This window comes from Bufo bufo, chromosome 1, assembly GCF_905171765.1.
Source record: "Bufo bufo chromosome 1, aBufBuf1.1, whole genome shotgun sequence".
In the NCBI taxonomy this organism is placed as follows: domain Eukaryota; kingdom Metazoa; phylum Chordata; class Amphibia; order Anura; family Bufonidae; genus Bufo; species Bufo bufo.
In genome coordinates, this window is record NC_053389.1 from 145,709,185 (window position 1) to 145,733,181 (window position 23,997).

At 41.4% G+C, this 23,997-nt stretch overlaps 1 protein-coding gene across 1 annotated transcript in view; it reads left to right on the plus strand.

Annotated features, from left to right (window-relative positions):
* The window catches only part of LOC120999325 (nicotinamide N-methyltransferase-like), a 38,289-nt gene extending 14,683 nt beyond the window's left edge, over positions 1-23,606 (plus strand). The window contains exons 2-3 of the mRNA XM_040430197.1: positions 10,046-10,253; positions 23,570-23,606. Of these exons, the coding sequence (XP_040286131.1) occupies positions 10,046-10,253; positions 23,570-23,591 (230 nt within the window). The 3' untranslated portion in view covers positions 23,592-23,606. The remainder of the gene's footprint in view (positions 1-10,045; positions 10,254-23,569) is intronic.
* The last annotated feature ends 391 nt before the right edge of the window (positions 23,607-23,997 follow it).

Sequence of the window (23,997 nt, forward strand, 5' to 3'; positions counted from 1 at the left end):
ATCTGCACGCTAGCGTGTGTCTTAGGTTTTTCTGAATGACACTATCAGTACCTTCAATGTAAGATATTCTTTTTGGGATAAATTTCAATAGGCCTCAAATACCAGAAACTAGTTATTTTGAGAATGGCAAATTTGGGAATAGTTTTTCAACCCAGAAAAAAAAGTGTGCTTTTACGGTCACTACAAATAACTTGACCAGCTAAAACTGTACAGATTTGGTTAAATAGAGATGTGAGGCCTGTTTTTTTTTGCGCTGTGTGACAGGTATAGGTTTAATCACAGAATCATACTTCTATCAGCACGCTAGCGTGTGTCTTAGGTTTTTCTGAATGACACTATCAGTACCTTCAATGTAAGATATTCTTTTTGGGATAGATTTCAAGTAGGCCTCAAATACCAGAAACTAGTTGTTTTGAGAATGGCAAATTTGGGAATGGTTTTTAAACCCAGAAAAAAAAGTGTGCTTTTACAGTCACTACAAATAACTTGACCAGCTAAAACAGTACAGATTTGGTTAAATAGAGATGTGAGGCCTGTTTTTTTTTGCGCTGTGTGACAGGTATAGGTTTAATCACAGAATCAGACTGCTATCAGCACGGTAGCGTGTGTCATAGGTTTTTCTGAATGACACTATCAGTACCTTCAATGTAAGATATCCTTTTTGGGATAGATTTCAAGTAGGCCTCAAATACCAGAAACTAGTTATTTTGAGAATGGCAAATTTGGGAATGGTTTTTCAACCCAGAAAAAAAAGTGTGCTTTTCCGGTCACTACAAATAACTTGACCAGCTAAAACAGTACAGATTTGGTTAAATAGAGATGTGAGGCCTGTTTTTTTTTTTGCGCTGTGTGACAGGTATAGGTTTAATCACAGAATCACACTTCTATCAGCACGCTAGCGTGTGTCTTAGGTTTTTCTGAATGACACTATCAGTACCTTAAATGTAAGATATTCTTTTTGGGATAGATTTCAAGTAGGCCTCAAATACCAGAAACTAGTTATTTTGAGAATGGCAAATTTGGGAATGGTTTTTCAACCCAGAAAAAAAAGTGTGCTTTTACGGTCACTACAAATAACTTGACCAGCTAAAACAGTACAGATTTGGTTAAATAGAGATGTGAGGCCTGTTTTTTTTTGCGCTGTGTGACAGGTATAGGTTTAATCACAGAATCAGACTTCTATCTGCACGCTAGCGTGTGTCTTAGGTTTTTCTGAATGACACTATCAGTACCTTCAATGTAAGATATTCTTTTTGGGATAGATTTCAAGTAGGCCTCAAATACCAGAAACTAGTTATTTTGAGAATGGCAAATTTGGGAATGGTTTTTCAACCCAGAAAAAAAAGTGTGCTTTTACGGTCACTACAAATAACTTGACTAGCTAAAACTGTACAGATTTGGTTAAATAGAGATGTGAGGCCTGTTTTTTTTTTGCGCTGTGTGACAGGTATAGGTTTAATCACAGAATCAGACTTCTATCAGCACGCTAGCGTGTGTCTTAGGTTTTTCTGAATGACACTATCAGTACCTTCAATGTAAGATATTCTTTTTGGGATAGATTTCAAGTAGGCCTCAAATACCAGAAACTAGTTATTTTGAGAATGGCAAATTTGGGAATGGTTTTTCAACCCAGAAAAAAAAGTGTGCTTTTCCGGTCACTACAAATAACTTGACCAGCTAAAACAGTACAGATTTGGTTAAATAGAGATGTGAGGCCTGTTTTTTTTTTGCGCTGTGTGACAGGTATAGGTTTAATCACAGAATCAGACTTCTATCAGCATGCTAGCGTGTGTCTTAGGTTTTTCTGAATGACACTATCAGTACCTTCAATGTAAGATATTCTTTTTGGGATAGATTTCAAGTAGGCCTCAAATACCAGAAACTAGTTATTTTGAGAATGGCAAATTTGGGAATGGTTTTTCAACCCAGAAAAAAAAGTGTGCTTTTACGGTCACTACAAATAACTTGACCTGCTAAAACAGTACAGATTTGGTTAAATAGAGATGTGAGGCCTGTTTTTTTTTTTGCGCTGTGTGACAGGTATAGGTTTAATCACAGAATCAGACTTCTATCTGCACGCTAGCGTGTGTCTTAGGTTTTTCTGAATGACACTATCAGTACCTTCAATGTAAGATATTCTTTTTGGGATAGATTTCAAGTAGGCCTCAAATACCAGAAACTAGTTATTTTGAGAATGGCAAATTTGGGAATGGTTTTTCAACCCAGAAAAAAAAGTGTGCTTTTACGGTCACTACAAATAACTTGACCAGCTAAAACAGTACAGATTTGGTTAAATAGAGATGTGAGGCCTGGTTTTTTTGCGCTGTGTGACAGGTATAGGTTTAATCACAGAATCAGACTTCTATCAGCACGGTAGCGTGTGTCATAGGTTTTTCTGAATGACACTATCAGTACCTTCAATGTAAGATATCCTTTTTGGGATAGATTTCAAGTAGGCCTCAAATACCAGAAACTAGTTATTTTGAGAATGGCAAATTTGGGAATGGTTTTTCAACCCAGAAAAAAAAGTGTGCTTTTACGGTCACTACAAATAACTTGACCAGCTAAAAAAGTACAGATTTGGTTGAATAGAAATATCAGTTCTATTTTTTAGGCGCTGGGTGACAGGCTCAACTTGCCCCTGATGTAATATATGGCCAAAAAATAACCACACTGTTGATGGTTAAATGCACTTGGGTGACACAGGCTCAGCCTGCACCAGATGTAGTATATGGCCAAAAAATAATCAGACTGTTGATGGTTAAATGCACTTCGGTGACACAGGCTCAGCCTGCAGCTGATGTAGTATATGGCCAAAAAATAACCAGACTGTTGATGGTTAAATGCACTTCGGTGACACAGGCTCAGCCTGCAGCTGATGTAGGATATAGCACAAAATAACCACACTATCGATGGTTAAATACACTTGGTGATAGCTTGTGCTGGCGTACCACAAGTCCCAAAATGGCCGCCGATCACCCCAGAAAAAAAGTGATCTAAAAACGCTCTGGGCAGCCTCAAAAAAGTGAACAAGTCAATAATAGCACTTCAATGATCCACAGCTGCAGATCGATCACAGAATGAAGTCTTTTGGAGGAGTTAATCTGCCTAATCTCGCCCTAACGTCGCAGCTGCAACCTCTCCCTATACTGATCATAGCAGAGTGACGTGCGGCGCTACGTGACTCCAGCTTAAATAGAGGCTGGGTCACATGCTGCACTGGCCAATCACAGCCATGCCAATAGTAGGCATGGCTGTGATGGCCTCTTGGGGCAAGTAGTATGACGCTTGTTGATTGGCTGCTTTGCAGCCTTTCAAAAAGCGCCAAAAAAGCGACTGAACACCGAACCCGAACACGGACTTTTATGAAAATGTTCGGGTTCGGGTCCGTGTAACGGACACCCCAAAATTCGGTACGAACCCGAACTATACAGTTCGGGTTCGCTCATCCCTACTAATGACAAGTACTGTATATTAATATTTTTCAACTGAACACATATATCTAAAAACCACTTATGGAAATTATACCATAGCCAGTTGAATCTGCCATCTTTTATGGGACTGATCAACTGTCTAAAGTTTATGGGGAGCTCTTGACTTTCACCTAACATATAAAGTTGGGGCAAAAAAAAGGATCAGGCACTTTGAATTTTAAAGCTCAATACCCTATAATCTATAGCAATCTGGTTGTAGCTTCCTCCCTACTGAAAATGCATTGCTGACAGCTATTGAAGATGTATAAGTGTCTTCACTAAAATCTAGAGAATGCTGCAATAGTGTTGTGTTGATTGGGAGTTTCTACAGAGACGGGTCGGGTCATCATAAGAACTGAAATGCTAAAAGGGGAAAAAACGTAGTATACAGAAGAAACATTAGAAAATAAAGATCACACAGAGGGCACAGTATGTATTTCTGCCAGTAAACGGTATAAAAATGAGATTCCATGAGTGCCCCAACTAAGGGCTCATGTACAACCGTATTTTCTTTTCGTATGTTCGCACGTCCGTTCTGCAAAAAAATAGAACATGTGCTATTATTGGCTACATAAGACTTGTTCTGTTCTGTTTGGGCCAGCTATTCCGTTCCGCAAAATAAGGAATGCACACAGATGTCATCCGTATATTTTGCGGATCCGTGTTTTGCAGACCGCAAAATACATACGGTCGTGTGCATGAGCTCTAACGGACAAGGATAGTTCTGTTCTATTAGGGGCCAACTGTACTGTTCCACAAAATACGGAATCCACACAGATGTCATCCGTATTTTTTGTGGATCCGTGCTTTGTCGACCCCAAAATACATACAGTCATGTGCATGAGTCCTAAAGGTGTAGTAACAGCTGTTTTGCAACAGGTAACCAAAAGATATGTCAATATAAAGAAATCAAGTTCCTTATGAATTTTCAAAAAAACTTCTTCTTCTAAATATAGCTGAAATTTCAGTGATTTGATTCAGATGATTTGCACAATAAACCGACCACAATTTTATATATCAAATACAGCACACTAGTGAGGAAAACAGGGCAGGGCAGATAAAGATGAAGGATAATATGACCCTGGGCGGGGCAATGGCCAGCAGGTTTGCTCATAATGCCTTGCAGCTTTAAAGCCAATCAGGAGGGAGAATATTGACTATGTAACGTCCCAAGCTGAGACTCTATTCTCAGCTCAGCTTCTGATAGGACATGCCTTTCACAGACAAAGCAATGAGACAGACAGGACACTGGGGGGCATTTATCAAGACTGGTGTAAAGGAACACTAATAGTGTTTCATCTGAAAAACAAGGCAGATTCTGCTAATTTGCATGTCTTTCCCATATTCAAATTTATGCAAATGAGTTTACATGACAAAACAGTATAGAACGGTTATTGAAAATAATATTAGGACAATTAGAAAATGGAAAATTTTTATGCAGCCCTCCTAAGCAGCGAGAGAAGAGTTATCTGGCATCCAAATTTTTTTTTACAATTTTTGTCACTCTAATGATAATGATCTAGGTGCACAGGTCCCCCCAAGCCATCCAACTTATATCAAGCAACTTTGAGGCTTACTGGATCTCAGTCAGATGAGAGCTGGATTTAAATGTTTCATAGTGCACAAGGTTGCCATAGTAAAGTATGCTGATTGTACCTGTCTTATGGATAGGTTATTGGTTAGCACATGACTGGCTTTTGGCATACAGCCTTTGTAGAATTGTCTTTTTGTTATAGGTTATGAAATTGCCTGTGCAATATGTGCATATTATATTTCAGATTTTTTCAATCAAGAATTTGCAAACTTATGGCAAATAAGTAGCCGAAATATCGTGAATTTGAATGTTGCCTATGCTGCTCATCACTAGTGTATACACCCGGAAAAAAAAAACACATTTGCATAGACGAGTTCCTTATTCATTTTAAAGGGTGAGTAAAACTCCACCAGTTCCTACTCAGCAGGTAGGCAAGATATGGGATTAAAATGTATAAGATATGCAAGAGTATCTCTGAGAACACCCACAGGTTCTGGGTTTGCAAAGGAAGGGACAGGGTTTCAACCTCTATGTGGATAAATATTACACAAGTATTCCACTGTTTATATCCCTAACTTCCAGAGATACTGTAGCTTGTGGCACAGTATTAAAAAAACAGAGAGGCCTCCTTAGATCCCTGCATGGGCAACCACTTAAAACATGACAGCAGGACTCTCCTAAATGAGAACATGGTGGTGGTTAAGTACAAGGACTAGAGGAATGTCCCTGTACTAACCACGGTTCATAGTAACACCAGCTCCAAGTCGTCATCACTGATTCCGTCAATGCTCCTTCCAAGCATGATAACCTTTTGCACTATTCTCTACTGATTCTACTGGATCTTTTTGCAGTGTTTAATACAGTAGACCACAAACTCCTCCTCACCATAATCCACTCAATTGGCCTTAAGGACACTGCTTTCTTCTGGTTCTCTTTCTATCTCTTTGGCCGCTTCTTTAGAGTATCTTTCACTGGCTCTACTTCTTCTCCTCTTCCTCTTGATGTTGGGGTCCTCTACTCTTTTCTCTCTACACAGCCCCCATCAGACAGATTATCAGTAGATTTGGCTTTCAGGACCATCTCTATGCCTACGACACCCACATATACACTTCATCCCCTGATATCACCCGTGCTTTACTACAAAACACCAGTGATTGTCTCTAACATCATGTCCTCTCTGTATCTAAAACTAAACCTGTCAAAAACTGAACTTCTTGTCTTTCCAACATCTACTAACTCACCTAAAATTGATATTTAAATTTCGGTCTGCGGTACTGTCATAACTCTTGGGCAACAGACCCGCTGTCTTGGGTCATGTTTGACTCTGATCTTTCCTTTGTTCTCCATATCCAATCACTTGCACGCTCTTGTTGTCTGCACCTCAAAAACATCTCCATAATCTGCCCTTTTCTTACGCTGGAAATGGCCAAAACTTTCGTTGCCTTGATAAATTCTCGTCTTGACTACTGTAATTGGTCTCTCTCTTACTAAACTCTCACTTCACTGGTTGCCCTTTGTAGAGGGAAGGAGTATTATGCAAATATATGTACAGTAGATGTAAGTTCCTTGTATACAATCATTAATCATGAACAGGGTATGGAAGCATTAGCAAAACAACTAGGAAGAGATATGATAGAAATACCAAGTGATCAGCTTCAATTCCTGATGGAAGGAGTTGAGTACATTCTCCGGCATAACTATTTTGTTTTTGAGGAAGATTTTTACATACAGTTGACCATCACCGCTATGGGCACCAGATTCGCCCCCAGTTATGCCAATCTATTTTTGGCTAATTGGGAGGAGGATCATATCTCAACCAAACTGGGGACGAGTCTGGTGCTCTGGCGACGGTTTATAGATGACATTTTATTTGTTTGGTAGGATAGTGAGGAATCCCTGGATATATTCTTGTCAGAAATTAATGTAAATAATAGGGGCCTGATATTTACACCAAAGATGAGCAAGGAGGAGGTGGAATTCTTAGATCTGAATATTGTTAGAAAAGGAACAAAAATTGCTGCAATACATACTTCAAACCGGTGGCGAGAAATAGCTACATACGTTTTACAAGCTGTCATCTTCCACGATGGCTCATAAATATACCGACAGGCCAGTTTAGACGGCTTAAACGCAACTGTACAGAAAACTAAAAGTTTGAAGAAGAAGCTAAGACCTTGAGCCAACAATTTCTAGATAGAGAATATCCTATGAAAGTAGTTGGAAAAGCTCTAGACAAGGTGAGGAGTATGGATCGAAAATAATTTTTGGAAGATAAGGTTCCACAAATGGATGACACATTAAGATGAATACTACCTTTCCACTCTCAATATTATCAAATGGAAAGGATTATTAAAAAGTATTGGCATATTCTATTGGAAGATAAAACAGTAGGTCCCCTCCTGAGACCCGAGCCAAAAATTACATATACTAAGGCAAATAACCTTGCGTCCACAGTAGCCCCCACAGTAAAAAAGACACTGACAGCATCAAGTGGATCTAATTGGTTGACAATCAAGGTTTTTTTCAGATGCGGTCAGTGCAACAATTGTAAAACCACTTCTTTTCCTAAGAAAACCATGGAGCTTAGTTCCACACAGAATTATTTTAAACTACCAATTAGTGACGCCTTAACATGTAACTCTAGAGATGTGATCTACCTTCTTGAGTGTACATGTAATAAACAATATATTGGGAGGACAAAGAGAACGTTAAAGAAAAGAGTGTCAGAACACATCTCGAATATTAAAAAGGGTTATGAACTACACTCCCTCTCTAGTCATTTTAAGCGAGTCCATAATTGCGATCCATCTTTCCTCAGATTCTGTGCATTGGAAAAAGTTAAACGCCCATGGAGAGGAAGCAATCATATCATGCATATGTCCAGACTAGAATCAAGGAGAATTTTTGAGTTTGACTCACTATTGCCCAAGGGCCTCAATGCCAAAATCAAATTATTCGGCTTCCTATAAATATGGGGGCGTGTCCTGCGGTGATGTGGGGTCAAAGTCAGGCTGTTTTTCTAGCACTTTGACCTCACCTCCCTACAGGACTCTCCCCTCAATCCACACAACATTGGAATATGAATATGAAATCAAACATGGATTAAGATATAATGTATTAATGTATATATATTCAATCATTGGTCTTATATGCGGTTTTTATGCGTTTTATATGCGGTTTTTAAATTTTATACATTTTATGTATTTGGTAATTAATATTTGAATATTTGTGCAAATGTATTATATATGCATATGAGTTTCTATCCATATGTTTATTAGGTGCTGCAAATGAACTTGAGATTTATTCACATAATACCGAATCCGGTTCCAGGATTTATGACAACCCCTATTATCCCAAAGACCTTGTGGTATATAAAGCCCATACAAGTAGTCTAATGTTATAGCCCCTGATGAAGGGCTGTAGACCCTGAAACGCGTTTGGTGCTGGACATTAGACTTTTTGCTCATTAATTTATTTGTGAACATTTGATGCTACATTCCCGTTGATATCTTTACCTCCAAGTCAATGGTAGCGGAGGCAGAGGGAATTTAGGACCCAGGAAACTGAAGACCTACTTCAGGATATGGCTGCAGAGTCACGTAGGATGCTACGTTCGACTCAGAAACCACGCGGGATGCCGCGCTGGGTAAGCCAAACTAAGGAACTTCCACAACCGATAACCGGAGAGCTCAGGAGCGGTAATGTACCATCATAGTACTGCTTATTAGATACTGTGTACCTGAATTGAAGAGGAGTATACCCTCCATCAAATACACTATTCAGGATTACGATCCTGCTGCTATTAAGCTATTGTCATTCATCCGGATTCTGTCTACCATATTACCTATGGGACATAGCGGGCTCGTGCAATATTTATGGTAATATCCTACCATCAAGCAGCATTTTTTGTGGTTTTATGTGGTGATTGCGAACTTGTGAGACATACGGGGGTCTGCAAGATTTTCATTCCAATTAGTTGCACCACTACATGTCAGATATTTTAATATTGCTGGTTTTATGTCATTTTAGCTTTATGTACTACTATATATAGAGTATTAAATAACTATTTTATGCGATTATTTTATGCAAGTGTTTTATCACCTATTCCCATCTAACGAGTGCCCCTCCACATTTCATTTATTATAACTTCGGTAATTGATTTTAAAGTGGAAAACCACTTTGAAACTTGAAACTGAGCTTGGCTTCAGTTCCGACAGATCTCCGTACAGTATTATTCCGAAGTTATGAAGGAAGCGACTTTGGAGTGTAGGTAGTTAACCCCATTCAGGACCCTGCGATTTTATGTTTTAAGTCTGCGGAGTTGTGTGAGGGCTTATTTATTGCACGATGATCTGTCGTTTTTCTTTAAATTTTGGAGTGTGTATGACTTTTTGATCACTTTTTGTTCAATTTTTTGTGAGGTGAAGTGACAAATAAATAGTGAATCAATGCCTTTAAAGACAGGACTTCTGCCATATATCTACAGCAGAGGTCCAGAAAGGGTTAAAACTCAGCGCAGTAACAGTACGGTGCAGGGATGATACAGTGCAGGCTTAAGAGCAAGGAGTACAGCATTGCTTGCTAGGTGTATTATACAGCTTAGTATCTTTCTTTCTCTTCTGTTACGGTCCACTCTTTAATATGGCTTCCTAAACTGCTTTAGGAAACCTTGAAGTGTGGATGTACCCTTCGAGTTCCAAAGAGATTATAGATGATATTTAAGTGTCCCCGCAAAAGGTAACTTTGGGATCTGTGTATTTTTCAAGGGAGCCAAATGTGAAAAAACAACGTTAACAATAATAATAATAATAATAATAATAATAATAATAATAATAATAATATCACCAAATCTACAAGAACATTTAAAGATTTTGCTGCTGTCCTTATTTTTGGACATTTGGAAATTCATGTTTGAATATTTTTCTGGAATATAGATGTAATGTAGACACATAGACAGTAAGTCATTGTTAATCCACAATATGTTTCAGGTTTTTACAGATATGTTGGAAATTTCAATATTTTGAAAAATTTCCTGCAGGTCATATTAAAGGAGATATCTTGATTGACCTCAGCATTGGTTCTATACCTTATCATCTGTATTCATGCTGTGAGTTTTTCAAAGACATCATAGTGCTCAAGGTCAGTGACCGATGCATCATGGAGCTGAAAAGATGGGTGGACACACGTACAGGAGCATTTGATTGGAGCCATGCAACAAAACTTCATGTAGACACAGAAGGAAACAGGTAAAGGATTTGTCCACATATTGGGGGAAACCTACTGTCATTCTCGTAATTTCTACTGTACAAAAGATATGAAGCAGATTTAGAAAATGTTTAGGCAGTATATCTTTATCTACTTTATTCTTGCACTGCTACTCTGTTTCAGTTCAAATTTAGTCAGTGGGGAAGATTTATCAAAGTGGTGTAAAGTAGACCTGGCTTAGTTGCCCATAGCATCCAATCAGATTCTTCCTTTCATTTTTCACAGCTCCTTTGGAAAATGAAAGGTGGAATCTGATTGGTTGCTATTGGCAACTAAGCCAGCTAAGCCAGTTTTGCTTTACACCACTTTGATAAATCTCCCCCAGTATTCTCACCCATAGGTTCTGCTGAAGGGAAGCAATATAACTAGTGTTGAGTGAATCAAAGCATCCGAAGTGGAATTAAATTCGACCTTTAGGAAAAATTTCATTCGCCATGAATCCAAATTTCATCTTGCATCGTGGTAATAAAAAAATTTTCTTTCTAAAATGGTGGCTGCGGCCAGGATGCTACTGTTGGCCCGACGGTCCTGCTTCAATGTAGGAATTTTACACACAACTAGCTGGATTATCTGCCCAAACATCAGGAGTGGAGCAGAAGGAGCATGAGGAGCTGGAGGGTGACGACATAAATGACACAGATGACCTTGACAGACCGTGGCAGTGCGACATGCCAGAACCGCAGGGACGACACGTGAGGTGCACGGTGGGCCGATGAGGGGGAGTAGTAATACAGTTCATTGGTTTACTCACGGTTAGCAGAAAGCCTCCCAGGGCCGGCAGCACAGTGATGAGGAAGACAGCACGAAACCTTCCGGGGCACACTCTGTGATAGGGGAGCACCAGCCAAGATGGAGGTTGAGGTGCCCTTGATGACAGCGGTGTTTAGGGTGCTTGTGGCGGCTGGGTCCCTTGGTGGTATTTGTCGTGACGCCAGTACCGTTTATGGTGGTACAACCAGTTGTAGTGGTAGTATTGAAGAATGAGGTAGATAGTGGTAGGATACAACTCACAACTTTTACTGTAGCTGGTTTTAGTTGCAGCATAAACATCCAGACAGAATACAGTCTCTGGGTATATAGAGGAATTCTGTTGATCAACTGTTAATAGGTCTTGGCTAGGTCCTGACTCAGGCTGTGGTTCAGTAGTACTCTTTTCGGGTATGCTTAGTCCTATAATTTCTGTATCTTCCAAGCTCTTGAACAGGTAGCTAATCTGTCTTCTATACTTTATGGTGAGGCCGCCTGTAGCCAGATTGTCCTCCACCATGTGCAAAGGTGCCCGTTAAGCCTTAGATAGTGGCTGTTATCACCGATGTCTCTCTGCTTGGATTTCTTCCAGGGACGAAACTCTATCCTCTGGTTGTAGGATGAAAGGATCTAAGAGGACCACAGGAGGAAAACGCTCTCCTGCTCCTCATACCTTGGCACTACCACATTGTCGCTTCTGACTCCACTCACTACTCTGTGATGTGTAGTCTTAACTGAATTGAATAACTCCCACCAACAACAACCCACACTAGGCCTGACTAAGGTATTTATATAGACTGAGTGATATCCCCCTCTAGTGGTGGGATGTATAAAACACACCTAACCAGCCTATGAACAGGGATACAACAGGTGATGTAATGCAGAATGACATACAACACGGTAATAGTTTACAGTTATTTTGCAGTTCCCACATGTCCTGAGTGGGACGCTGCAGCAGTATGCAGTAAAGATGGAGGCAGGGAGGCCCTCTGAGTCTCTTGCACAAATGGCCAGATGCAGTGGCGTACATAGAGAAGTAAGGGCCCCATAGCAAGGATCAAACCAAGCCCCCCACACTGGACTGAAGGGTTTCTGCCTAAACCCTTTTCAATGACCCTTGAGCCATTTTTTCCACTCCCTCATTTGCTAAAAGTTGTTCCTTTAGAGCAGGCATGCTCAACCTGCGGCCCTCCAGCTGTTGCAAAACTACAACTCCCAGCATACCCAGACAGCCTACAGTTATCATCCCACAGCAGGGCATTGTGGGAGTTGTAGTTTTACAACAGCTGGAGGGCCGCAGGTTGAGCATGCCTGCTTTAGAGGATAGAGTCCTGACCAAGTTTTCACCTCCAGTAGAAGAGGAGATAATCCCAACTACGACTCTTGCCCTAGGCCCCATAGCAGTCACCTGGTCTGCCGCTATGGTAGTTAAGCCCCTGGCCAGATGGATGCTTTCATGTTTGTGTAGTGACATCCACATTGTCAGGAATCGGAAGAGGGATGACTACTGGCTGTCCACATTGCTAGACCCTCGCTACTGGTCAAAAATGGGGGTATTTAGACCTTCTGAGAGGGATGCAAAAATGGACTACTATAGAGACATGCTATGTAGTCGGTTGATTCCTACTAGTTTTGATCGCAAATATTCTAATCGCAAATTTTTATTGCGAAAATCGGCACTTCGAGAATTCGCGAAGATGTAGAATATAGTGCTATATCTTCGGAATCATGAATATTCTAGATTTTTTTTTTTCATCAGTAACCTCCCTTCTTGCTTGTGGGCCAATGAGAAGGCTGCAATATCTTTGTCAGAACTTAGCAACATCACTAGCAACTAATGGGAAAGTTGCCTACCTCTTTACTATATAAGAAACTCCCCAGTAGCCATTTTCTGCAGTTTTTTAGCAGTTCTGAGAGAGAGAGAGCAGTGACATTGCTGTCCTCTGTGCTTTTATCTGGATCCTATTCCTTATCCAATTACATTAGATAGTTAGTTAGCTCATATATAAAATACAGATAGTGGGAGATAGTCAGTGCAGGTTAGATAGTGAGATAGTGTAGCTGATAGCTTCCAGTGCAGGGTGTTAATTAGTGTGATAGGAATTACTGTTTCTCTGCTGTCCATACATACATACTACAGGCATAGTACTGTGATGTCACAACAATACTTAGTGTACCACAATTTGAATTTGCATGTATTGCGAAAAAAATATGCACATCATTAGTGCCGATTTGCGCAATCGCAAAAAAGACTGGAGATCACGAATTCTAGAGATTGCGAATTTATTGCGAATATTATACAGATAGTGGGAGATAGTCAGTGCAGGTTAGATAGTGAGATAGTGTAGCTGATAGCTTCCAGTGCAGGGTGTTAATTAGTGTGATAGGAATTACTGTTTCTCTGCTGTCCATACATACATGCTACAGGCATAGTACTGTGATGTCACAACAATACTTAGTGTACCACAATTTGAATTTGCATGTATTGCGAAAAAAATATGCACATCATTAGTGCCGATTTGCGCAATCGCAAAAAAGACTGGAGATCACGAATTCTAGAGATTGCGAATTTATTGCGAATATTATGCAAAAAATGTGTGAAATATCGTGAAAACGAATATTGCCTATGCCGCTCAACACTAATGCCTACAAGCACCATCACCCGTCTTCATGAAAGTCTGACTGGATGGACCCTCTGCGTTCATACTCTAATGTCATGACTAGGGGGGGGGGGGGGGCAGAGCAGTACCGGCTACAAACGCAGCATCTTGAGTCTGGATTCTTTGATGAGACGTTTTCTTCAGCCGCCTACTGAAGAAACCACCCAGCAGCAACAGGAGATGCAGCAGATCCTCAACCAGCAGGTGGTGGGATACTTGGACTGCACCCTGTCACCCATGATTCAAGATGTCCTATACATGAAAACTTAAAGTGTGGCCGCAACTGGCCAAGATTGCCATGGGCATGCTTTCCTGCCCGGCCAGTAGTGTGGCATCAGAGCAGGTGTTCAGTGCAGCGGGGGGATGAATCAGGCGTGGATCAACCAGGATTTCCAGACGCCGGTGCCTGATGCAACAGAATAAATCAATCATTCTTTGATGACTAATGATCATACTGTAGTGTACTGCCACACCACAATATTCTGCAAAATGGGCCATCGCTACTGGAGTGGCCACATCCTGCAGCCAATATTCTGAAGCTGCAACCTGCATGATACTACCCACCTGATACCTCTACTGCCATTCTTACAATTGGGCTTCTTGGCCTACTAATATGTACATGTTCATTTTTTTTAAAGGATATACAGTACATGCCAATGGGACTTGTTATCTCACAGCTTTTTTTGGATTTTGCTACTACTGTGATCTGCCACCTTCTTGTGCTGTATGCTACTGCTGCTGCCCCCACTCCCCAATCTGTTATAGGGCCAGTATTGTCCCTGTTACTGCCACTGCTGTTGGCCCTTTATCCCCACTCTGTTATGGGGCCGCTATTGTCCCTGTACCTGCCACTGCTGTTGGCCCTCATCCCCACTTTGTTATGGGGCCACTATTGTCCCGGTTACTGCCACTGCTGTTTGGCCTTATCCCCACTCTGTTATGGGGCCACTATTGTCCCGGTTACTTCCACTGCTGTTGGCCCTCATCCCCACTCTGTTTTTGGGCCACTATTGTCCCAGTTACTGCCACTGCTGCTGCCCCCACTCTCCAATCCATTATGGGGCCGCTATTGTCCCTGTTACTGCCACTGCTGTTGATCCCTATCCCCACTCTGTTATACGGCCGCTATTGTCCCTGTACCTGCCACTGCTTTTGGCCCTCATCCCCACTCTGTTATAGGTCCACTATTGTCCCTGTTTGTCCATGTTACATTACCGTTTATTTTTCTGTTCTTCTTAGGCTACTTTCACACTAGCGTTTTTACTGGATCTGGCAGGGTTCAGCAAAAACACTTCAGTTACTGATAATTAGAGTTAAGCGGACACCTGGATGTTCGGGTTCGACGGGTTCGGCCGAACTTCACAAAAAAGTTCGAGTTCGGGAACCGAACTTGACCCCGAACCCGAACCCCATTGAAGTCAATGGGGACCCGAACTTTTGAGCACTAAAATGGCTCTAAAAATGTAATGGAAAGGGCTAGAGGGCTGCAAATGCCAGCAAACTGTGGTTAAGAGCATGGCAAGTGTTTTGCAAACAAATGTGGATAGGGAAATTACTTAAAATAACATAAAATACGTAAAAATAAAAAATTATAATCTTGATCTAGGAGGACGAGGTCCATATGGCGTAGGAGGTTGAAGAGGCAGTGGATGTGGAGGAGGAGGAGGTAGCCTACACTGGTTTTTAATTTAATTAATTTTTTTTTTTTATTAGGGTACACCCCAAAACATTGGGAAATATAACCTGTGATAACCCCCTCCAGCCGTGCTAAACAAACATTCAGACAATACACTGGCTGCAGGACAGGCCAGCACCTCCAAGGCGTAAAGGGCAAGCTCAGGCCATGTGCCCAATTTGGAGACCCAGAAGTTGAAGGGGGCAGACCCATCAGTCAGTACGTGTAGGCCTGTGCACACATACTGCTCCACCATGTCGCACATCCCCGTGATGTCCACGATCCAATTGGATATCTGCTCTATCAACTTTCGATGTTCTTTTCTGCGCCTACCATGTTGATCACGATTAACGACGAATCAGGGTTCCACGCCGGAGAGGGAGCGTGAGAAAGAGAGACCACATCCAAGGGAGGTTAATTGTTTGAAATTAAATATGATCAAGCAGAAAAGTGGGACAAATTATTGAAGCGCAAATGTGCGACAAGTTATTAAAGTTTAAGCATTGAATGAAAGGAGGGGGTGTGCATCAATTAAAGAAGAATTTTTGAAATGTAGTTCCCTGTCACCTATGCAGAGCAGGGGTTTGTATACGGCAAAATTGGTAAAATGTCACCTGACAATGTAACAGACGATTTTTAAAATTTATGTTCCTATCACCTATGCAAAGCAGGGGTTTAATCACGGCAAAAATTGTCAAATGTCACCCAAGAATGTAACAGACAAATTAGTGAAATGTTTTTACCTGTCTACTACCGTAGGTATAGCAGCAGTATATCACAGCCAAAAATTGGTGAATTTCACCCGAGAATGTAACAGACAAATTAGTGAAATTTGCTTACCTGTCTACTAGGTATAGCAGTGGTATATCACACCCAAAAGTTTGTGAATTTCACCCGAAAATGTAACATACAAATTCCTCCTTTAAATAATCTTTATTGTTGAGTACTTATTTTTTACAGTTATTCATAGAAATTATTATTTAATATATTTTTTTAAATTTTCTTTTGCACAGTAAACAATTGGTACAGTATATATTGCCGTAAACCTCCAACCCTCCCTGTTGCTTAGTCCGCTCCTGAAGGCGGACGGAAGATGACCAAGAGGAAGAAAAAAAAAAAAAACTCGCTGCTCATCTGCTCATCTCCCTCCCCCGCCCCCCCGATCCCTCCCCCCCCCCCGATCCCTCCCCCGCCCCCCCCGATCCCTCCCCCCGCATCCCCCGGGTCCAGCCCCCACCACACTCTGTTAGTTCAACCATCTCTGCCACCTTTTAACAAACGTATGTTTTTTCTTCTTGGGTGATACTAGATGAAATTCCTCTCTGACAAGTGAGAATCTAGTCAGGTTCTCCCATTCCTTAACTGTAGGTACGGCACTATTTCCCCAATGTGCTACAATGCGTTTCCTTGCATAAAATAGTAATTTGGATGCTACTTCTCGATCTTTCACATTATCTATTTTATCAATCATACCCAAAATACAGGTCTCAAGGCAAAGGAGGACTTTAAACAGGTGGTATTCCTCTATTTTTTCGTTCACTATCCCCCAAAATTTCTGGGTCTTTATACATGTCCAAAGTATATGAACGTCATCTACGCCTTCTTCCCCACATTTTTTGCAACTAAATTGTTTAGATTTGTAGCATTTCTTTAAGATCTTAGCGGAATAATACAAGCAATATAATATGTTGAATTGGGTAATTCTATGGGAGAAGCTGTTAGACACCCTATTTTTTGACTGTATGACCTTTTCCCAAAATTCTTCCCGTATTTAAGACATCTTGCCATCTATGGTTTAGAGTAGCGGTAGCTTTATTTTTTGTCTTATGATGTAACAAACATCCGTATATTTTGGAAATCAATTTCCTCCCTACTGCTAAATTTGCGATATTAGCTAAGATTGGTGGAAGAGGGACAATTTGTGTTCCTTTCCCTATCTTCGCTCGCAGGGCTTGTTTCAATTGTAAATAAAAAAAAACTCTGATCTTTATTATCTTTTACGTATTCATTTTTAAGTTCATGATAGGTAATTATGTCTTCCTCTCTCCATATCTGGCCCAGTTTGAAAATTCTATATTTCCACCAGACTTTATGTTCAATTAATTTTAGTTCCATTAGATGGGTGTTATCCCATAACAAGGTGTCTGAGTGTATTCCCTTATGTGACCAAAGTTATTTTACCTTATTCCAAGATTTAGTACACATGTCCAATAGGGGTATTTTTTTAACTTGTTTTTGAGACAGAATGTTTGCTTCTATTAGTTGAAAAATATTACAGTTTTCCAGACCTTTCTTAACCCCGGATACCATAATCTTGTATCTATAGGAGTGGCTCCATATTATCATGTTTCTGATCTGTCCAGAAATTAAATACAACTCTAGATCCGGAACTGATAAACCACCCTCTTTCTCATGAATATGCAGTATCTGTGCTCTTATTCTCGGTTTTTTGCCTCGCCATACCAGATCTGTTATTAGGGTAGCTATTGTTTTAAAGATTATTTTAGGAATTATTATTGGTGCATTCCATAGCATATAGTTTAAGGAAGGTAAAATGCACATTTTCACCAGTGAGATACGACCTACCATCGAAATATGATTTTTTTTCCAGACCTCTATTTACTTCCGCATCTCTTATATTTTAGAGAGCACATTCAGCTGTAAATAGTCCCTGGGGTTGGATGTTATCTGAATCCCCAAATATTTAACCGGTTCTTGCCTCCCTTTAATTTCAAGTAGCCCCTGTACAAACCCGTTCAGAGGATCAATTGGGATACAGGCCGATTTGGACCAGTTTATATTCAGTCCAGTATATTTACTATATTCTTCAAATACCTGGAAGATCTTCATAAGTGAGCCGTGAGATCCCACAAACAGCATAATATTGTCTGCATACAATGAAATTTTTTCCTCATATGTCTCAAACCTAAATCCTACAATTTCTTTGTCTTGTCTAATCATATCCGCTAGGGGTTCAATGGCTATGGCGAATAATAGGGGGGATAGAGGGCAACCCTGTCTAACCCCCATGGCGATATGTATTTTTTCCGAATACTCGCCATTTAGTATTAGCCTAGCGGAGACTTCAGAATATAATAACTTAACCCAAGATACAAAGTAGTCTCCAAATCCCATTCTCTTCAATGTAGCGAATAAAAAGGGCCATTCTATCGTATCGAAGGCTTTTGAGGCATCTATAGTTACAATCATACGTTCTTCACAGTTCGTGGGTTCCAACTGGGTACCCATGAAGTATCTGATTATGTTATCACTTGTAGTTCTACCTGGCATAAAGCCTGACTGATCCTCATGAATGATCCCAGGCGCCAGTCTCCCAAGTCTGTTTGCAAGGATCCTTGATAATATTTTACTATTCTCTGACAGAATCTGGGAGTTTTCCCAATTCCCTCGAGACTGTCCACATTGTGAGCAATTTCGAAATGAGTACTTCTTTATATTGAGCATACATTTCAAATGGGATACCATCTGTTCCTGGGGTCTTATTCTTGGTTATCTTGGACAGTATTATCTCTACTTCAGCCAAATCTAAGGGGGCTTCTAGGCTTTCTCTCTGATCAGTAGTTAATTTGGTGATAGTAATTTTCCCTAGGAATTGTTGTAGTTCCACCGCACTCTTGTTTACCTTACTACTGTATATATCTTCAAAGTATTCCCTAAGAAGCTCTAATTTTGCCATTTGTTCAACAGTTTTATGGCCAAATTTATCTGTCAAGAAGTAAATATATTTATTATTTTTAGTCTGAGTTGCCACCAGGGCAGCCAACTCTTTGCCAGGTATATGTGCAAAAATATAATTATCCCTTACATAGTTCTCTTTTTGTTGTTCAGCCAATAGGAGCAAATAACTTTCCAGTTCGGCCGCTTTATCTGTCCATTCTTTGTAATTTTGTGCTGTGGGGTTATCGATATATTTGTTTTCAGATTTTTCCACTTCAGTTTCTAAATCGGTAATTTTTTTCCTAATTTCCTTCCTATATATTACAGTGTGTTTAGTGATAATCCCTCTTATAAAGGCCTTTGCGGCCTCCCATACCATATTGTTCCCAGCTGAGCCCTCATTTATCTCAAAATATTCCCCAATCTCTTTCAATATCTTATCGTGAATACCCTTTATATTAATCCATCCTATAGTTATATTCATCCCTCTATTTATTTATTTATTTGTTTTTATGTTTATAATAATTGAATTGAGATCTGAAATCCCCCGTCGTCCATACTTCACCTGTTCAATGTCTTGTGCCGCTTTATTATCCATTAAAACTAAGTCAATCTGTGACAAACTCCTGTGAGTTTTGGAAAAATATGAGTATCTTTTTAACTTTGGGTACATTACCCTCCAGATATCGATCTAGCCCAATTCTGCTATAATATCTTTTAATTTGGACCCTAAATGATTTGATTGGGGATTATTTAATCTACATCCGTCCATTCGGCCATCCATTACGTTATTAAAGTCTCCCATTACTAAAAGTGGTTTATCGCCTGCCTTACATACAAACTCATTTATTTTTAATAAAACATCTAATCTAAAGGGAGGAGGTATAAATACGTTTGCAATAATCCATGCTCTACCTTCCAATATACAGTCCATAAGGACATATCGGCCTTCCTCATCTATTACTGTTTTTATTATATTAATATCTATGTTTCTATGGATTAATATACTCACCCCTCTCGCATATGATAAAAAAAACTGAAGGAAAAGCACACTGCATCCAAGGCCTAGTCACCCCAATTGTCGTCTCACTTGTCAGATGCGTTTCTTGTAGGTAGACTATAGCAGGGAGGAACCTATGTATTTCGTCAAAAACTGCCACTCTCTTTGTTCCCTTGCTCAACCCTCTGATGTTCCATGAAATTACTCTCATGGGGTCTAATTTAAGTGGTCGCTATCCATTTCCTGTTACAGAATATAAGCCCGGGGGGGAAAGGGGGGCAGCGAAGGGGTGGTAGAGCAGGAGGGGAGAAAGCAGCACAAAAAGAAGTTATTAATACAGTAAAAATGTTGTTTATTTTCCTCTTTTTTCCAGTCCTCCTCTTACTTCCCCCCCAGGAGCGAACGCCGCAGCAGGCTACAAAACGGTCCCTAACCCTCCCTTCCTGATTGGCCCAGGATAACATCCGAACCTGGCCCTCTCCCTTGCATTACTCCCTCCCGGATGTGCCCCAGCCCTAATTATGCCTCATATCTTTATCTTCTGTTTGATCCATTCCCCCACCGCCTCTGCTGTTTTAAAAAAACAAGTTTTATTCTCCCATTCAACTCTCAGCTTGGCCGGAAACATCATTGAATACTTGAAGTTATTTTGGCGCAGCGTTTTTTTTACATCAATATAGTGGCTTCTTTCTCTCACTGTTTCTCTTGCATAATCGGAGAATAGCATTATTGTTATACCCACATATTCTAACTTCCCTTTATTTCTTGCCCTGCGCAATACCCCCTCCTTATCCCTAACCGATAGGAAGTTAATTATTATTGGTCGTGGTCTTGTACCGGGGGGAGGGGGGGGAGGGAGCCTTGCCTATAGTCTATGAGCTCGCTCTATAAAATTTTTATAGTCTGAGATATCCTGACCCAATTGTTCCCTTAGCCAAGTTTGTATAAAGCCACAAGGGTCTCGTCCCTCCACTCCCTCCGGAAACCCCAGACATCTCAGGTTGACCTCCTAGACCTATTTTCCAGATCCAGTAATTTATTTTTAAGTGCTATATTTTCCTCCTTTAACTATTGTCTGCAGTAGGTCCTCAGAATCAGATGTTCTCTTCTCTACTTCTAATAGCCTTTCTTTATATATTTGTAAATCCGTCCTGAGGAGTCCCACCTTGATATTTCCAGTCTTGAGAGAGAGGTTATGCGGTACGCCAGACCTGCAGGGTAATGCGATTGTGAGGTCACGGTCAGTGGCAAGCGAGGGTCACTCACAGTTGTATAAGGAAACCCTGGGCAGGCATACAGCAGTGAAGGAGAGGCTGGCACAAGAGTCCTCTGGGGCACACTCTGTATTTAGGGACCAGGCCTGGTGGTGGTTGAGGTGCCCTGGGTGTTGCAGGTGTTTTATGTGCCTGGGGCAAGGTCCCTTTGAGGTACGTGACGCCAGTGCCTGTAACGGTGGCACACCGGTGGAAGGTCTTAATAAGCAAGGAACACAGATGGCAGGGTGAACCAAACTTTGCTTTACTGTAATAATTTCCACTTTGTACAGTTAGACGGCAGCTCAGTTCCACATGTCAAGTACACTTCACAAGCAGGATTTCACAATTATGGCAGGTATAGGGTTCTTTGGCAAGATACACAGAGGGTAAACATCCACACGCACAGAATCAGGCTGTACAGACTCCTCGGAGATTAGTGTACACTGTCCCTTAGAACTCCTGTCTGGCTTTGACCCCAAGGCCCGGATACCTTATTGTAGGCTTTTATCCTTGGTACATAATCTTCCTCAGGTACTCATTCTTGCTCCATACCTCTATCCTCTCTGCCCTTCAGCTTACTTGTATTAGCTGGACATGATGGCTCTGCTTGACTTGGTGGGAACTACAGGGTTTCTCCCAGGAGGCAACCTCTTCCCCTGGGGTAGATCTTCTGAGCTAACCATGGCTCTCTTGATCAGAAGGGTGGACTAGGATCCCTCTACTAGTCCCCTGTTGGTAACTAGAAGCCTGGACTGTCTAGTTGCATGTCAGGAGAAAGCTCTGGCTTGAGCCTTCTAGCTTGTCTCAGCAGACTCCTGACCTTCCAACCTCTCTCTCCCTGTCTGGGCCTGAATACTTATACCCGGGCTGCTCTAGCTCCCTCTAGCGTCTAGGATGACTAACTACAGAGACTAGGCCTGATAATACATAATACAGGGAAAAACGTTACATAAAAAAAACAATACTTTACAAATTACATAAAAATGCACAATTAGAGATAACACTCCTGTCCCTAGTGAGGAGAAGTAACGCACAACCCCAATTGACCCTTGTGTAGTGCCCACACTTATCATTTTTTTATTTCTTGAAATATTGTCACGGCCACGGTTTTGGCCGTGACTCCTTGGGAGCCGCATACTGTTGCCCGCGGTTTTGGGTTGTAGTGTCAACCGCAGCTTGAGGCATAATGTAGTTGGCCTCAGGTGCGGTTGCCGCGGACAACAGCTATGTGTGCGGTTTCCTAGGAGTTGTGTGCGAGTATGAATGCACTTTGGTATGTCTGTGTACACTCTGTGTTATGTGTGGTGTGCACGTACATCTTCCCCTCACTGTGGTTGCCCGTGGCAACGTTTGGTCGTTGTTGTACATGTGGTGGCAGTGTCCCGGCCTTCGGGCTGACTCCCTGGACATGAGTGCCACCCATGTCGTTGCCTGCGGCAACAGCCACAGTGTATGTGTTGTTTGGACACTTTTCCTTTTTAATGTGTGTTTCCCTTCTTTGGTGCTGGAAGGGTTAACTCCCTTCCCAGTGTGTGTGTGTCTCACTGGGTGTGTCCGACTGTGGGGTGTGGCTTCTTGGCCTATAAAGCCTCACTGCTTTTGCAGGTCTGCAGGTTGCTTCAGCCATGCTTAGCTGAAAGCAGCCTCCTGTCTTTACTACCTGCCAGTAAGAGACACCCCTGTGGTCATAACCATAATGTCTCATTAAGCTTATTTCTAGTTATGTGTGATGTCCGTTTGATGTTTTACATGTGATTTTGTGCAGCTATGGATCTGGGTCCCTGTGTGGGGATGCGTTTGTGATCTGCACCCTGCTTACACAGGGATCCAGTCAGCAAGGCTGTGGCAGGTAGGTGGAACTCTTTGTTCACCTGCCATATCCATAGAGCTGTTTATGTCTCCCCTTTTCCAGCAGCTTGGCCATTGAGACTCCTGCTCCTCCGTGTCTTGGAGGAGTGGGTTGTCTTACTCAGCTCCTAGTTTAGGGCCATCTTGAGGGCTAGCAGGGACTTCTAGGTTCCAGAGCATGAGCCCTCCTACCATCAAGGTTGGCTCATGTAGCTAGGAGCCAGGGTCAGGTTAGGGATGCGTTTAGGAGGTGACCTGCTCCCTAATCCTGTCTTCTTGGTCAAGCAGCCATAACATCACCGGGCTCCACACGGCTGAGGATTTCCCCCATCCTCAGCCGTGACAAATATATCCTGCAAACTAGGCGCCTGTTCCTCCTGAGTGGGGACAGTTTTTTCCACCTCTTTTAAATGTTTATTTCCACTCTCCCCAGGCTGAAGTTCAATGGCAGATAATCTCATGGTGGCGTTCTCTATCGACCTAGGAGGCTCCCCCTCCTGGATTTGGGATATATCTTCCTTCTTCCTCCTAGGAGGGCTAGTCTGTCCAATTATATTGGTCAACACTTGTTGTTTCAATCTTTCTGCCCGCTTAAACATCGGGGAAATCAAGGAATTTAATTCTGGTTGGGTTTTCCCCTTTTTTCCTGCCCCCTGTCTGGACATTTCAGAACCCCTTTTCTTATTTTTTTTTTTTCCTCTCTTCCTTTTTTCTTTTCTTTATTTTTTTTCCCTCTCTTCCTTCTCCTTCCTCCCCCCTTCCTTCCCTTCCTTTCCCTTCCATTCCCCTCCTCTTTCTCCCTTCTTTTCATTTTTTTCTCCTACCCCCTTTTTTTTCTTTTTTTTTCCCCTTTTGTTTGTT